The 15,047-nt window shown below is 41.9% G+C and overlaps 1 protein-coding gene and 1 pseudogene across 1 annotated transcript; one reads left to right on the top strand and one right to left on the bottom strand.

Moving 5' to 3' along the window:
* The first annotated feature begins 5,969 nt into the window (after positions 1-5,969).
* On the top strand, positions 5,970-6,643 carry LOC148696970 (uncharacterized; annotated as a pseudogene).
* A 2,975-nt stretch (positions 6,644-9,618) lies between these two features.
* On the bottom strand, positions 9,619-14,309 carry LOC148696969 (uncharacterized). Its single transcript, XM_088693416.1, has 4 exons — positions 13,952-14,309; positions 12,255-13,550; positions 11,629-12,044; positions 9,619-11,217 (listed from the first exon to the last, which is right to left on the bottom strand). Exons 1-4 carry the CDS (start codon positions 14,307-14,309, stop codon positions 9,619-9,621), a joined length of 3,669 nt encoding a protein of 1,222 aa, XP_088549542.1.
* Positions 14,310-15,047: the final 738 nt, after the last annotated feature.

Raw genomic sequence — 15,047 nt, 5'->3', positions numbered from 1 at the left:
TTGAATTGGGATCCTGAACTGATTCAGCTCTAGGTCTTGGTCAATAGTGGCACGCCTGAAAACAACAACTCGTTTAAAATAGCCTAAAGGCCTGCTCAAGGCTTCCCAGAAGCACTCTTAAATTTACACTAAACTCGTCATTCGCGCAGAAGGATTTATGCACTCAACAATAACTTAACAATCAATAAGACAGAAGACTTAAATTGGTATTGAAAACTCGTTGACCATTTTAAAAACTACCTCAAAACAAAGGCTTAAAATGTAATTAATCCGGGTTTTAACAACCTGACAACCAAAATGGAAAATGAGAACTACATACTATTTTTCTCACTATATATTTTCTTGCTTAATTATGTTTGGGTGTAGAGGAGAAAATTAGTGTATCAATTTCTTTAAAAAAAAAAAGAAGCATAAAATGCCACTTAGCACTATAATCTAGTGGTATTTCTCTTCATTTGTAAGTGAGATGTCTTAGATTCGATTTTTAGGTTTGACTCTCACCAAAGAAAAATTTGAACCATATTATTGTTAGGTCATTGTGAGGCATAGCCCTAATCCTTTTTTTTTTTTTTTTGAGTACATCGATATATTTTACATAAGGGGATGGGGAGTTTGGCTAAGCCACACAATGGGCAACCTAGTTTGGTATCGAATTTGTGACAACCTATCCCTAATTTTAAGTTTTATAAATTTTAAAATAGTGATTTTACGAAAATTCCCCTAGAGGCAAAGATTTTGACTTTCGTTGACCATCAGTTAAAGAGACGTAAAACTCATTCTTTTAGCGTATTCTCGTAGTACTCGTCACTACGAGTGCATAGACGAAAGCTGTTTGCGAATTTGGGTTTTAACGGTATAGTTACATACAATTGAAGTCTCAAACACATAACTTACATAAAACACATCCCCAAGGACGTTTTAGAATGATTTGAAACCCATTGACCAAAAGTTAATCGTCGGTCAAAGGTCAACAGTAGGGTCCACAACACTACGTAACTTGATCTGGAAGATCCACACCTCAGATTTCCAATCTGAAACCTCGAAAGATTCACATTATGCTTCTAAAACAATATACTAAATTTGCATTATGATCCAACGGTTAGATCTCCGCCAATTGCAAATTCAAGTGGTGGTCGACGTTTTATTTTACAAACTTACAAATCCAATTTGGGAAGATCTGTATGTCGGATTCCCAATCTGTAAGTTTCTAATGTCCTCAAATATTACGTACTATAACGTATTAAAGTTTGGTGACGATCCAACGGTCGGATAGTCGATTGCTATAATATTCAAGTGGCAGACCTTAATGAAATTATACTCAAACAATGGAATTCTGTCAATCAGATGTCAAATATGGAATCAGGGCATCCAAATTATCCTAGGATGGGCAGGTTGGGTCTCAACCCATGCGCCGCCGCACGCAGCGATTGACCATCCCGACTTGCCGGAAAAAAACCAATTATTTCCAAAAATTACCAAATTTTACAAAAATGAAGATCTCAATTAGTAGAGCAAGTTTTATACCTGTGGCCAAGTCCAATTTGGCCAGGAAAAGCTCCAATTTCCCTCAAACTCGCCAGAAACCCTAGAATGGTTGAGCTTCGATTCTCCTTCCTCGGTGTTCCAACGCACCAACCAAGGCTTGGGACTTGTTTCTGGGTTCAAGAGGAGTTGATTAAGGGTGGTAATGGGTGGTGAATTGATTAAGGGTGGTAATGGGTGGTGAAACTTTCCAAAACAACAGAGCCGCCGTTGAGAACCACCGAGTTCTCCGATGAGGTTCTACACGATTTTGGACCTAAAACCCTTCGAATTTTGGTGGAGATGGTGGATGGGAAGTTGTGGAAGAAGTTGCAGGTGTTGGATGGTGGTGGTTCGATGGAAAAAATGGCATAAACCACCGGAATTTGGTCGGGTTGGGCGCGCATATGGATGGTTGACAAGAAGGAGAGGCTGGGAGCTTTCTCTCCCCTCCCCTCATTGGCTGCTGCCTTTTTCCCCCTCATTTTTTTATTGGTCCTTGCCTTTAGTCTGATTGGTCCATAATAATTCATAACTGATTGGGCCTCTTTCCCACAAGGTGGGAGTTTAATTAATTTCTAATCTAAAATTTAATAAAACGACTTCAAATGTCTGTAACTATACCGTTAAAACTTAGGTTCACAAACGTCTTTTGCCTATGCACTCGTAGTAACGAGTACTATGAGGATACGCTAAAAGAATGAGTCCTACATCTCCCTAACTAATGGTCAACAAAAGTCAAAATCTATGCCTTTAGGGGCATTTTCGTAAAATCACTATTTTAAAATTAGGGATGGGTTGTCACAATCTACCCACCTTAAAAAAATTTCGTCCCCGAAATTTGAAATCATTTGATATACATAATATACTCCACAAGATAGAAACAAAGTATATATAAGGAAGAAGTCAAGCTAGAGTGGTTGCATAAAAGATAATGTCATTCCGTCGTGATCGAATTGCAATGATTTCTCTTTCATGCCTCCAAACTCAAACTTTCATTCTCCTTCAATATAATACCAAAATATATTGCTTTTATAAAATCATAACGTCGAAAATATTTATATATGTATAATAACATCCCGTCAAAATACATATATAAAATAATGTAAAGTTAAATAAAGTAAAGTTAAAGTAATTGTACTAAAATTAAAGTTGAAGATAAAATATTTTTCACCTACGCACTTGTTTCATCACGTACTCCAAGAATAAGCGTGTAGTATCATTGGGTTAAGCCCGAACAATAAATAAATAAATAACCAATCGTATAAGTAAATAAAAAATACTAATGTAGACGGACCTAAATGTCCACTTGCTTAACGAGTTCAACAAATAAATTCTTGATATTACGGTTTGCAACCCGCGATACTGACAACTCTCTATTGTCATGTTAAACAAGCAAATAATTCCTGAGGGTGCAATAGTACCATCTTGCCCCTCCTTGGGAAATACACATACATCGTCTGATTAGGGCCTCGATCGCGCTCACGTACTACCCTTTCGGGTGATAACGTCAATAGCACACAAATTGCTACCTCAAAATCTTGACCATTTAAATACGTTATCGCAATATTCACCTGTCAATCATGTGATATGCATAAAATCTCCATACTATGTCTCAACAGTGTCATACAAAAAAAAAAAAAAAAAAACCAAAATGTAACCGTAGTTACATGCAACTAAAAATAAAGATATTTGTATGTTGCAACCATGCTAATTGTAGGATGAACAAAATGCAACACCCCTACTAAGGTATAAGTAGCTCGTTTCAGACTAATCGTTAACTTAAGCGTAAAAAATAGGCGAGGACTTTGGTATAACAGAATCGGCGAGGATTTTGGTACAACAGAAAGCGTCAAGTTTGTGACCTTCGCTAGGTTACTCTGGTCATTAGTGTGGATAAGTATGTAAATGAATAGAGATAGGGAAGCAAACAACACAAGATGTACGTGGTTCACCCATATTGGCTACGTCCACGGAGTAGAGGAGTTCTCATTAGTTGTGAAGGGTTTTAGTGAATAGTTTAGTACAAATGACATTAGGGATTATTGTGGGAGAATGATCCCCTTTTATAGAAGAGAGTTTCTAGCTTTGTTCTGACATTGATACGTGTCGTGTTGTGATTGGCCTCTGATATCGACACGTGTTGCGCTATGATTGGCCTCTGATACCGACATGTGTCGTGTTGTGATTGGCCTCCTGGTTGGAGGAAAAGTCTTGTGGGTCCTTGATGGTATGTTGTTGACCGGTGCTTAGTAGTTTCAGGATTGGTCAAGTATGGTACAAACAGTGCTCCCCTAAGTTCCCGAGTGAGGGAAGCTCCTCGGTTGGGGACTTGCAAGATTCAAGCCATTGAGTAATCACGAAACTTCCAAGTACCGAAGTGTGGTGTCGTATTCATTTGTCTTCTCTGTCCTGTAATTAGATGTGGCATTTTCTCTTGGAAGTACTTTTCCTTCATCCAGGAGTGGTATCTTTAGTTGGCGTTGACGCACAAGGTAATCATTTTCATTTAAAGCTTACTTGTAGTTTCGGGTTTGGTCAAGTGCGATACAAACCATATAGTAGAAGTCCCCTAAGTCTCTAAGCGAGGAGATCTATTGAAGGAGGTGACAGACAAGGTAAGCAATCAGGGTTCCAAGCAATCAGTCTCAGATCGGTAGGTTGATCTTGGGTTCCGGCTAATTGTACTCATTCTCCCTGTCTTTCATTCAGCAATAAGGATAAAGAGATGATATGAGGTACTCTTGTTTTTGGAGAAGACGGACGAATCGGCACGTGCTTTGTTGTACTTGACTTTCCACAGAGTTATTCTTGAACTGGGTTAAAGGGTTTTCTAGTATCCTTCAAAGAAGCGACTAACTCCAGAATTTGAGGTTCAAAACAAGTCTGTCAAGCCTAGAGTATGTTCGATCCTGATGATATGGGATACTTTTACTGTTTGACAAAGTAGTAGATATGGTATGACGAAGCTTTGTTCTTCGACGACGGTGTTAGCAAAAGGCTGTTGAGGCTTCTCGATCTCTTCAATTAGAGCAATGATGCCGAGCTTGGATTTGACTTAGACTCTTCCGTTTGGATTGTGCGGTTCCACAAAAAGGGCGTCGTGCTGTAGTGATATGTTCTAGCTCGCCGTTGAACCTTCTGCTTCAATCTTTTGTATAGCAGAAATGGTGCGCAACCTTTGCATTTAAATGGTCATTCAAAGCACTACTTCTCAGTGACTCATCAATGCTTGGCAGCTTCAGTGTAAAGAGTCAATATCGTACCAACTCTTCGGAGGTATTTGCCGAAGGAATTCATGACCTTGACAACAGTTGAGGATGAGTACTCGAGAGGAATGCTAGGCAAATGACCAGGCAAAGGTTACGGGTAATCAATTCTAGATCAGAAGTTTGATTTCAGGTTCCGACTGATTGTATTTTTTCTCTTTGTCTTGCAAGGGCAAAGGAAAAGACAGGGAAAAAGCATGATATGTGATACTTTTGCTTTCAACCCTGATGATATGAGATATTCTTGCTCTGATGTGGCTGGTTGGCATGGGTATTATCGAACGAGAAGAAAACAGAGTATTTCGAGAGGCTAGATTGGGAGTGCCATTTCGGATGTGAGGAAGGGTTGAGCATTTTTTTTTATTTGGTAGGTCTGCTTGGCTGTAGAGGATGGAGGTCGACATATATAGGAAGTGTCCTAACAACGAGTGGTAATGCTGTTCCTTTACCCTTCTCAATCAAAGCAATGTAGTGGTCGCTACATGGTTCACGTGTTTTAACTTTGTCAAAGCACATTGAAAAAGTGGTCTGTGGTATCCAGAAAGTTGATGTTGCGTGTGAGGATTGTGGACAAATTTTATCCAATGAAATCCGACTTCTTGAAGTTCGGGGAGCGGTGCCTCTTCAATTTATGAGCAAGCAATCTTGTTGGGGATATGGTTCTCGAGATTTGGAGAGCGGTGCCTTTTCGATTTCTAGGCAAGCAATCTTTTTGGGAGTGTTTTCTCAGATGTGAAGAAAGGTTGGGCATTTTTGCAAGTCTGCTTTGCCACGGAGCATAGAGGTTGACACACATAAGGATTTTCCAATAATCAAGCAATGGTGCTGTTCCTTTATTCTTATGGGTAATAGTAGGGTAACTAGGCCTTCAACATTTACCTGTCTTAACTTTGTCAGAGTTCTTTGGCAAAGTTGTCCTTGGTATTCGAGGAACTGATGTTGCGTGTGAAGATTGCTAATAAATTTTAACTCAGGAAATCCGCTTCTCGAAATTCGGAGCGTGGTGCATCTTCGATTTTTGATCAAGCAGCCTTGTTGAAGATCTGGCTCTTTGTTTTATAGGAGTACCAATTAAGTTCAAAGAGTACGTTCAGAAAATTATTGCTTGTAGAAAATTTTCCCTTATTTTCATACTTCTGAAACTTACTGTACCTCATTTTTTCTTCATTTTTTCTGAGAATGTCTGGCCCGTCCGACCGTCGTTTGGACTTGAATGTTGTAGAAAAGGTAGCCATGTCTCTTCAGGATAACATATGGCGCCCATCCTTCTTATCTCCTACTGGTCCCCTTACTATTGGGGACTCTGCGATGAAGAATTGTATAACCGCTGCGGTGGTGGCCAAAAATCTTCTCACTCCGAAAGACAACAGACTACTTTCCAAACGATCCGATGAGTTGGCTGTTAAGGATTCTCTGGCTTTCAGTGTTCAGTGTGCAGGTTATGTGTCTAATATGGCTGAACGCCTATTTGCTCAAACCCGCCAAGTTGAATCGTTGGCGGCTGAAGTGATAAGTCTTAAACAGAAGATCAAAGGGCTTAAGCACAAGAATGGACAGTTGCACATGCTCGCACATAGCTATGCTACAACCATGAAGAGAAAGCTTAACCAGTTACAGGAATCTGAGGGTCAGATTTTAAACGATTATCAGAGGTTTGTGAGTTTGTTCGAAAGACATTTATTGCCTTCGTCCTCTGGGGCTGTACCACATACTGAAGCTCCAAATGATCAACCTCTGGTGCCTCCTCTTTCTGGAGTTCTGCCCGTACTGAGGCTCCAAATAATCACCCTCGGGTGCCTCCTATTTCTGGGGCTTTGCCGAGTGTTGAGACTTTTCCTGAGCAGCCTTTGTGAAGGCACCCTCCTGTTTGTTTGTTTTGATTCATGTGTATGCACGTATTTGTAATTTATCAAAGATATCAATAAATAAGCTTTACTTCATTCAATGTGTTGTGTTAAATACACTAAGGTATCATTCACCAAGTTTTTTGAATTTTTTATTTTGTTGAAGTTTGCATGTTGAAACTTCATGGGTGGACCCTGTAGGTTGAAGTAGTGCTCATTTAATTTCTTGAGTGAGGAAAACTTCTCGGTTGGGGACTTGAAAAATCCAAGGCACTGAGTAGTCACGAAATTTCTGAGTACAAAGGTATAGTGGTATATGGTAGGAGTCCCCCATAACTTCATCATTTTCCTTTCTAAGTGGTTGCCCAAAACTCCTCCTTCGTATATATTTGGTATGAAAGTTGTTAGGCCCAAAGAAAGGGAGGCCTAGGTTCATCTTTCTTTTTTTCTTTCCCTTTTTTTTTCTTTTTTTTTTTTTGGGTGAAGCTTTGATGTTGAAGTTTTGTAGGTGAAGTTTTGCTGTTGAAGCTTTTGTGTTGAAGCTTTGTAGGTGAAACTTTTGTATTGAAGCTTTGTAGGTGAAGCTTTTGTGTTGAAGCTTTGTAGGTGAAGCTTTTGTGTTGAAGCTTTGTTGGGCACCATAAATTGATTTTGCTTCACACTACTTTGATCAAGAGTGTGTGAAGCTTTTGAGAATTGTAGTTGCTCTCCATTGATGAAGCTTTTGTGTTGAAGCTTTGTAGGTGAAGCTTTGAGGTTGAAGCTTTGTTGGGCACCATGAATTGATTTTGCTTCACACTATCTTGATCAAGAGTGTGTGAAGTTTTTGAGAATTGTAGTTACCCTCCATTTGTTGAAGTTGTTGAATTTCCCAATTTCCTTTTTTTTTTTTTTTTTTTTTTTTTTTTTTGGGGGGGGGGGGGGAAATTAGAAATTAGAAAATGTGGGAGAGACAACATATACAAATTTTGCTTCCACACTGCTGAGCAAGAGATTGTGATGCAAGCCATACCTTGTAGTAGTCGAAGGTTTGGATGGACCATATAAATTGAATTTGCTTCGAACAGTCTTGATTAAGAGTGTGTGAAGCTTTCTACAAGCTGTAGTGTTTGCATTGTTACAGAGGATAAATGTCAGAAGCAGATGTAAGAGGGCTGAAGAGCTTGATCTTCGTATACCATGCACTAGCTGTTGTTGGCTTGCAATAAGACTTTGTTGGTGACTATAACTCTTATTAGGCATAAGTGCTCCCCTAGTTGAGTTGTAAAGCTTGAGGGTTTTGATTATTTATGAATGCTAGGAGTTCACATGTACAAGTTGTATCACTCGTCTTCTGGTTGGTGGAATGAATGGTGAGTTGCTTTCATCACTTGATTTGTGGTACGAATGTGAGTTCCTTTATCACCTTTCATCACTTGGTTGGTGGCACGAAGATGAGTTCCTTCTTCACTTGGTTGGTGGCATGAGTGACAAGTTGCCAAATGATGTTAGAGTACGGGTTGTACATTTCATCACCTGGTTGGTGGCATGAAGGAGAGTACGAGTTGTACATTTCATCACCTGTTTGGTGGCATGAAAATAAGTTCCTTCTTCACATTTCATCATTTGGTTGGTGAGAATAAGGGCAAGGTGTCGAGGCACATTGTAGCAAGTGTCGAATGACACAAAGTATGTTGAACCTTTTCGAAGCACAGTTGGCTTATGTATGGATGTGTTGGAATGTATGATGTTTATGTATGAATGTGTTAGAATGTATGATGTTTATGTATGAATGTGTTGGAATGTATGATGGGATCCCTTGTTTGGATATAAGTCATGTTGACATATACTTAGACTTTATTTCATGTTGTAAGCATTCATGTTGAAGCTTCAAACCTGAGCGTTTCAGTGATAGGGATGTAAGGGAGTTAGGACAAAGTTGTGTAAATCACCTCTTTATTGAATTGATGCCAAATGGCCTTCATTACATAGGATGCCGAATGGCCGTAGCTCAACACTTGTACAGTGTGAGTCTACTTGTAATAGTACTTCAAGTGATCAGCGTTCCATGGATGGCCAAGGGTCTTGCCATCGGAGCTCCTGAGCTTGTAAGAACCAGGGCGACTGATGCCAATAACTTCAAACGGTCCATCCCAATTTGGGCTAAATGTGCCTTCACTCGGGACTTTGTCGCAGAGTAGTCTTTTCTTCAGTACCCAGTCTTCACGCTGTTTATAGGCGACATTTCTTAAGTGGGCCTGGTTTCTGTGTTCCTCGACTAGATCCAAGTTGAGGGTGAGATGTTTGTCATTTTCACTTTGTATGTAGTTCTGGACTCGGAACGTTGCTTGCTCAAGCTCAACTGGGACAACAGCCTCTGTACCAAAGGCAAGTGAGAATGGAGTTTCTCCTGTTGAAGTCCGAAATGAAGTGCGGTATAACCAAAGAACTTGGGGTACAAATTCTGGCCAACAACCTTTAGCCTTGTCCAAGCTGGTTTTCAAACTAAACTTGATTATTTTGTTGATGGCCTCAACTTGTCTGTTAGACTGGGGATGAGCTGGGGAGGCAAAACATAAGTTGATGTTGAACTTAAAACAAAACATCCTGAACTTCTTGTTGTCGAACTGTCGCCCATTGTTCGTGATTATTGCATTAGGAATGCCAAAACTGAAAAGGATGTTCTTCCATACGAAGTCTTCTATTTTTGCCTCAGTAATGGTTGCCAAGGGTTCTACTTCGGCCCACTTTGTGAAGTAGTCAATTGTAACCATTGCATAACAGACTTTGCCCTTTCCTGCAGGCATTGGGCTGATCAAATCAAGTCCCCATTGGGCGAAGGGCGAAGGGCTGATCATAGGAGTATGAGGCTCGGCGCGGGGGGGGGGGGAGTGATGAATAGTTAGGTAGCGTTGACATTTATCACATGAGCGGGATATTCTGATGGCATCTTGGTGGAGTGTTGGCCAGTAATATCCTTGGTGAAAAGCCTTGTGTGTTATGGATCAAGATCCAGCATGATCTCCGCAGACTCCTTCATGTATTTCTCGAAGGACAATTTCCGCTTTCGCAGGTATGAGGCACCATAAGTATGGTAGGTTAAAACCTCGCTTGTAGAGTTGGTCATTAATGATTAGGTAGCGGGTAGATTTGTATCGAATCTGTTTAGCTTGGATTTTATCATTTGGGAGAGTGCAATGAACAAGGAATTTATAAATTGAGGTGATCCAGCTATCCCTTTGTTGCAAGTTGCACATTTCTGTGACCATAGTGCTTGGTGTTGCCAACAATTCGACATGAATTTTTCTCCCAATCTTATCTTCCATTGCTGAGGCAAGGCGAGGCAAAGCGTCTGCATGACTGTTTGCCGCTCGAGGGACTTGGGTGATCTGGTAGTGGAAGTGCTTGAGCAAAAGCTGTGTTTGTGCAAGATACGCTGCCATGGAGTTATCCTTAGCGTCAAAGTTGTTCGTGACCTGGTTAACCACCAATTGGGAGTCACTGAAGATATTAATTTGTTTAACTCCAAGGTGTTTGGCCAAATGTAAGCCTGCTAAAAGGGCCTCATACTTGGTTTCATTGTTTAACGCCTTGAATTTGAAGCGAATAGTATACTCTATTGCCACTTTGTTGGGTGTAGTCAAGACTAGTCCTGCTCCACAACCCTGTTGGTTGGATGAGCCATCAACATATAGAGTCCATACTAGGAGTGTTGGTTCTACCTTCTGGGTTTCCAGGGGTGATGAAGCCACTGCCTCAGGTGTAGGAGAAATGTCAACGGGATAAGTGAATTCCGCAATGAAATCTGCAACTGGTTGGCCCTTTTCAACTAGCTTTGGGTGGTAGGAGATGTCAAACTCTCCCAGTGCTATGGCCCATTTGATCATTTGCCCCGAAGTGTCAGGGCTCTGAAGTATTTGTCGAACGGGGTGATTGGTAAGCACGATGATGGAGTGTGCTTGGAAGTAGGGGCGAAGTTTCCGAGCAGACATGACTAATGCTAGAGCTAATTTCTCAATGTTGGAGTATCGTGTCTCCGCATCTTGTAAAGCCTTGTTAGCATAGTAGACAGGTCGTTCGATACTACCATCCCTACGAATGAGAACAGAACTAACTGCTGAAGCTGAGACAGATAGATAGACAATTAGGGTGTCGCCAACTTCAGATTTGGAAAGCAAAAGGGCTTTACTCATGTACTCCTTAAGGTTCTTAAATGCTTCGACACATTCATCAGTCCACGTGATGTACTTCTTACTTCCCTTAAGTGCTTTGAAAAACGGAGCGCATTTGTCTGTGGCCTTAGAGATGAACCTGGTCAAGGCTGCCACCTTGTTAGTAAGGCTCTGGATGTCTTTTGAGGTTACTGGTTCTTTCATGTCCATGATTGCTTTGATCTTCTTGGGGTTAGCTTTAATGCCTCGTTGGCTAATCATGAAGCCCAAGAATTTTCCAAAGCCCACACCGAAAGCGCATTTGTTGGGGTTCAACCTCATTCGATACTTCTTCAGGATGAAGAAGGTTTCAGACAAGTTGGCAATGTGTTGGTCAGCATGTTTGCTTTTGACTAACATAACATCAACATAAACTTCCATGTCTTTCCCAATCTGTTCAGCAAACATTGAATTGACCAATCTTTGATAAGTCGCCCCTGCATTCTTTAGGCCGAATGGCATGACTTTATAGCAATATAGTCCTCTATCAGTGGTGAAGGCCGTGTGTTCTTGGTTTGAAGGGTTCATGAGGATTTGTTTGTACCCTGAGTAAGCATCCATGAAGCTCAAGAGTTCACACCCTGTTATAGAGTCTACAAGTCTATCAATGAGAGGAAGAGGAAAGCTATCATTCGGGCATCCTTTGTTTAAGTCGGTGCAGTCAACACATATTTTCCACAAGATCTTTTAAAGCAAGAGACTTTCCTTGGTCGGATTTTTCTTAACAAGGACCACATTTGCTACCCACGTTGGATAATTGACTTCACGAATGAAGCCTATGCTTTTGAGTTTTTCAACTTCTGCCTTCATTACTTCATATCGTTTAGCATCATAAGATCTTCGCTTCTGTCTCACCGGCTTGGTCTTAGGATCAATACTCAAGAGCTGACAAATGATATCGGGAGAGATGTTTGGCATGTCCTTGTATGACCAGGCGAAGACTTCAGTGTTCTCTTGCAAAAAAGAGAACAATGCCAACCGAATAGGTGGTGACAAAGTGGTGCCAATCTTCACTATGCAATCTGGATAATCTTTTGAGATAGAGACCTTCTCCAACTCTTCAGCAGGTTGTGCTTGCTGAGTGAAAGAGTCATCTCGAGGATCGTCGGGTTGATTGTTACCACCGTGAATATTCAAGTTGGCTTTGTCCGAGCTGGTCTTGATAACTTGGTCATGTATAGAAAGTGTTTCTTTGGGTACATGCAAGTGTTGTTGCTTGACTGAAATGTTGTAACATGATCATGCACTAAGTTGATCTCCACTAATGTAACCATTGCCATAGGGGGTTGGAAATTTCATCAACAACATATGTGTGGATACCATGGCCTTGAGATCATTAATGCATGTGCGCCCAAAGATGACATTGTATGCCGTTGGGCAGTCAACCACCAAGAAGTTAGTGGTAATGGTGGCTGTGTACGGGCCTGTACCGATGGTGAAGGGTAAATGTATGCTCCCTAAAGGTTGCATGACATCACCAGAGAAGCTTATCAGAGGAGAAACCGAGTGATCGAGCAAGTGTTCAGCTACATTAAGTGTTTTGAAAACTTCAGCAAACATGATATTGACCGACGCCCCCATGTCTACCAGGATTCGTTGTACATCAAAGTTGGCTATGTGAGCTTCCACAATCAATGGGTCGTTGTGAGGATAGATAATACATCTTTCTTCCTCAGGGTAGAAACATATTGGATCCCAGTTAGGCTTTTGATACTTGCCTCCCCTGATGTCTTCCACGTGAAACACTAGGTGGCCAGGCTTCAACGTTCGTTCATTGTTTTTAATGGCCCTGTTGGAAGATTCAGATATGGGTGTGCCACCGCTTATGGAATATATCACATTCACTTGGTGTTGGTTGCGGTTATCCCTTGGAGGGTAAAGGAGAAATTGGTCAATTTTTCCTTCACGTGCCAAAGCTTCAATATGATCATGAAGGGTGATACATTTCTCGCCATCATGACTATTATACTCGTGGTAACCACAAAACATGCCTGTGTTCTTCGTGGACTTGAAATTTGGCTCCCTCGGCCTTGACTTTGGTATCAAGTGAGCTATACTGGGGTAAATGGTTGTGCATGTGGCGTTCAAAGGTGTGTATGTCTCATACCTCGGGGTAGGACCATTCTTAACACGTGTTTGGCCCACTGCATTGACTGCCTGGGGACGGGTATTATCGTGACGATACCTTTGGCTATCGCGATAGTGCCCCTTACTCTTTTTATTAAAATGAGACTGGTGATGATGGAAGTTTTTCCTCTTGCCCTGAGAATGATACGCATGTTGACTTGGTGAGGTATTAGGTAGGGCAGGGGGAAGCGTCGCTGTTGTTTGGAAAATTGAGGTCTTCTCATTCGGTTGGATTTGGCTTCCCCTCCCCATTTGCTGATAACGGATGGCTATAGGGAGTTTCCCTTGATATGTCCTTACCTCGGCAGAGGCATGGTTATAAGCATGTGCCATTACCTCAGAGTAAGTCTTCCAAGTGTTAGCATTAATCATGTACTTGAAGGAACAATCACGTAGGCCTGCCGTGAAGGCTTTAAGGGCGGTTTTGTCATCTGCCTCAGCGCAACGAGAATACTCATGGCTGAAGCGGCTAGCATACTTTCGTAGTGACTCATCCGGCTTCTGGCGAATAGTGTACAAGTCATCTGCGGAATGCAAGCGATCTGTCTGGAAAATGTGTTGAGAGACAAATAGTTTCCTCAGTTCCTCAAATGAGTCAACTGTCTCAGGTAGAAGACGACAATACTAATTTAGATCTTCGCCAGAGAGGGTAGAGTGGAAGAGAAGACATCGCTTTTCGTCAGTTTGCATCCGGTATGCCATGGTGGACTCAAAGAGGTTAAGGTGTTCAATCGGGTCCTCCCTTCCAATGTAGAGTTGTAAGCCAAACTTTTGCTTTGTCTTTGCTTGGAGGGGGTGTCGAGGATCCTCCTTGTAAGAGGGCCAGGCCTAGGTTGGTTCCAGTCAAGTATTTCTGCTTGACGTTCGGCCTTCAACTTGTTTACTTCCTCAAGGCCCTGAGTGGAGTCAGGTACTGCTGGATCCTTCTTCCGTAAGTCTCCATCTCCTCTTGGACGTAGGATAGCTTAGTTAAGGGCATGGGTTTTTTCTTTGGACTCACCGTATTGACTTCCAGGGCGACCCTGTTGAAACGCCCCCGAGTCCCCCGTACCTTCATATTCCTCTAGGACATGTCGCTTATTCCCTAGATTGGCAATTGTCTTGGGGCATGGGAGAGGACCGAACCTTTCAAAAACCCTTGGATCATTGACCTTCGAGCTTATGTGGATGGGGTTCTCTTGACGTTGCCTCAGGAAGTCCCGACAGTCGCGATAAACGGCTTTTAATCCTTCTACTCCTTCTGCAAGAATGTGCCTTCCTCCACTTCTCCTGCTTCGGGTCGAAGCAGCTGGGTCGAGAGAGGTCTCATGTTGATCAACACCTTGATGAGTAACTCGCTCCTCATTAGGGATATCCATGTTGAAGGCAGGTGATCCCTCGTGTTGGAGGGGCACCTAGGTAGTGGTTGACTTCCCCGGGGGCGATGAGTTCGTGTGTTTGAGTATGCCTAGCTTCATGAAGCATTCCGAAGAGCTTCTCCTACTGTTCTTGGAGGATCTCATTCTTTATCGCTATCTTGTTGTTCTGAGCCTCTAGCTCATCAACTTTAGCCTGAAGAGCAAACTTCTTTCGTTCCTTCTTTCGTTGCTTCGCACTAAGTGCGAGGGGGTGTCGTTATGTGTGCTGTGGCTCCCTTCACTCCCCATGTTGAAGAGGGGTGCCTGGTCGAAAGAAAGTGTGCGAATGGTGGAAACCAGCTTGACAAAGCTGGAGAGAGTAGGAATAAGTGCGATTCCCACAGACGGCGCTAAATGTTGATGCACAAAATCGGCGAGGACTTTGGTACAACAGAAAGTGTCAAGTTTGTGACCTTCGCTAGGTTGCTCTGGTCATTAGTGTGGATAAGTATGTAAATGAATAGAGATAGGGAAGCAAACAACACAAGATGTACATGGTTCACCCAGATTGGCTACGTCCACGGAGTAGAAGAGTTCTCATTAGTTGTGAAGGGTTTACACAAATACATAGGTTCAAGCTCTCTTTTAGTGAGTTCTAGTGAATAGTTTAGTACAAATGACATTAGGGATTATTGTGGGAGAATGATCCCCTTTTATAGAAGAGAGTTTCTAGCTTTGTTCTGACATTGACATGTGTCG

This window comes from Pyrus communis, chromosome 5 (assembly GCF_041283825.1).
Source record: "Pyrus communis isolate YQ-2024b chromosome 5, ASM4128382v1, whole genome shotgun sequence".
NCBI lineage: Eukaryota > Viridiplantae > Streptophyta > Magnoliopsida > Rosales > Rosaceae > Pyrus > Pyrus communis.
This window is presented reverse-complemented; position numbering and strand designations above follow the sequence as displayed.

Coding starts and splice junctions, on each gene's coding strand:
- LOC148696969 (XM_088693416.1), bottom strand. CDS start 14,309: ATGGATATCCCTAATGAGGAGCGAGTTACTCATCAAGGTGTTGATCAA. Junction 13,551..13,951: donor TCGCCCTGGAAGTCAATACG/GTGAGTCCAAAG, acceptor TACCTGAGACAG/TTGACTCATTTGAGGAACTG. Junction 12,045..12,254: donor ACATTTACCCTTCACCATCG/GTACAGGCCCGT, acceptor ACAACATTTCAG/TCAAGCAACAACACTTGCAT.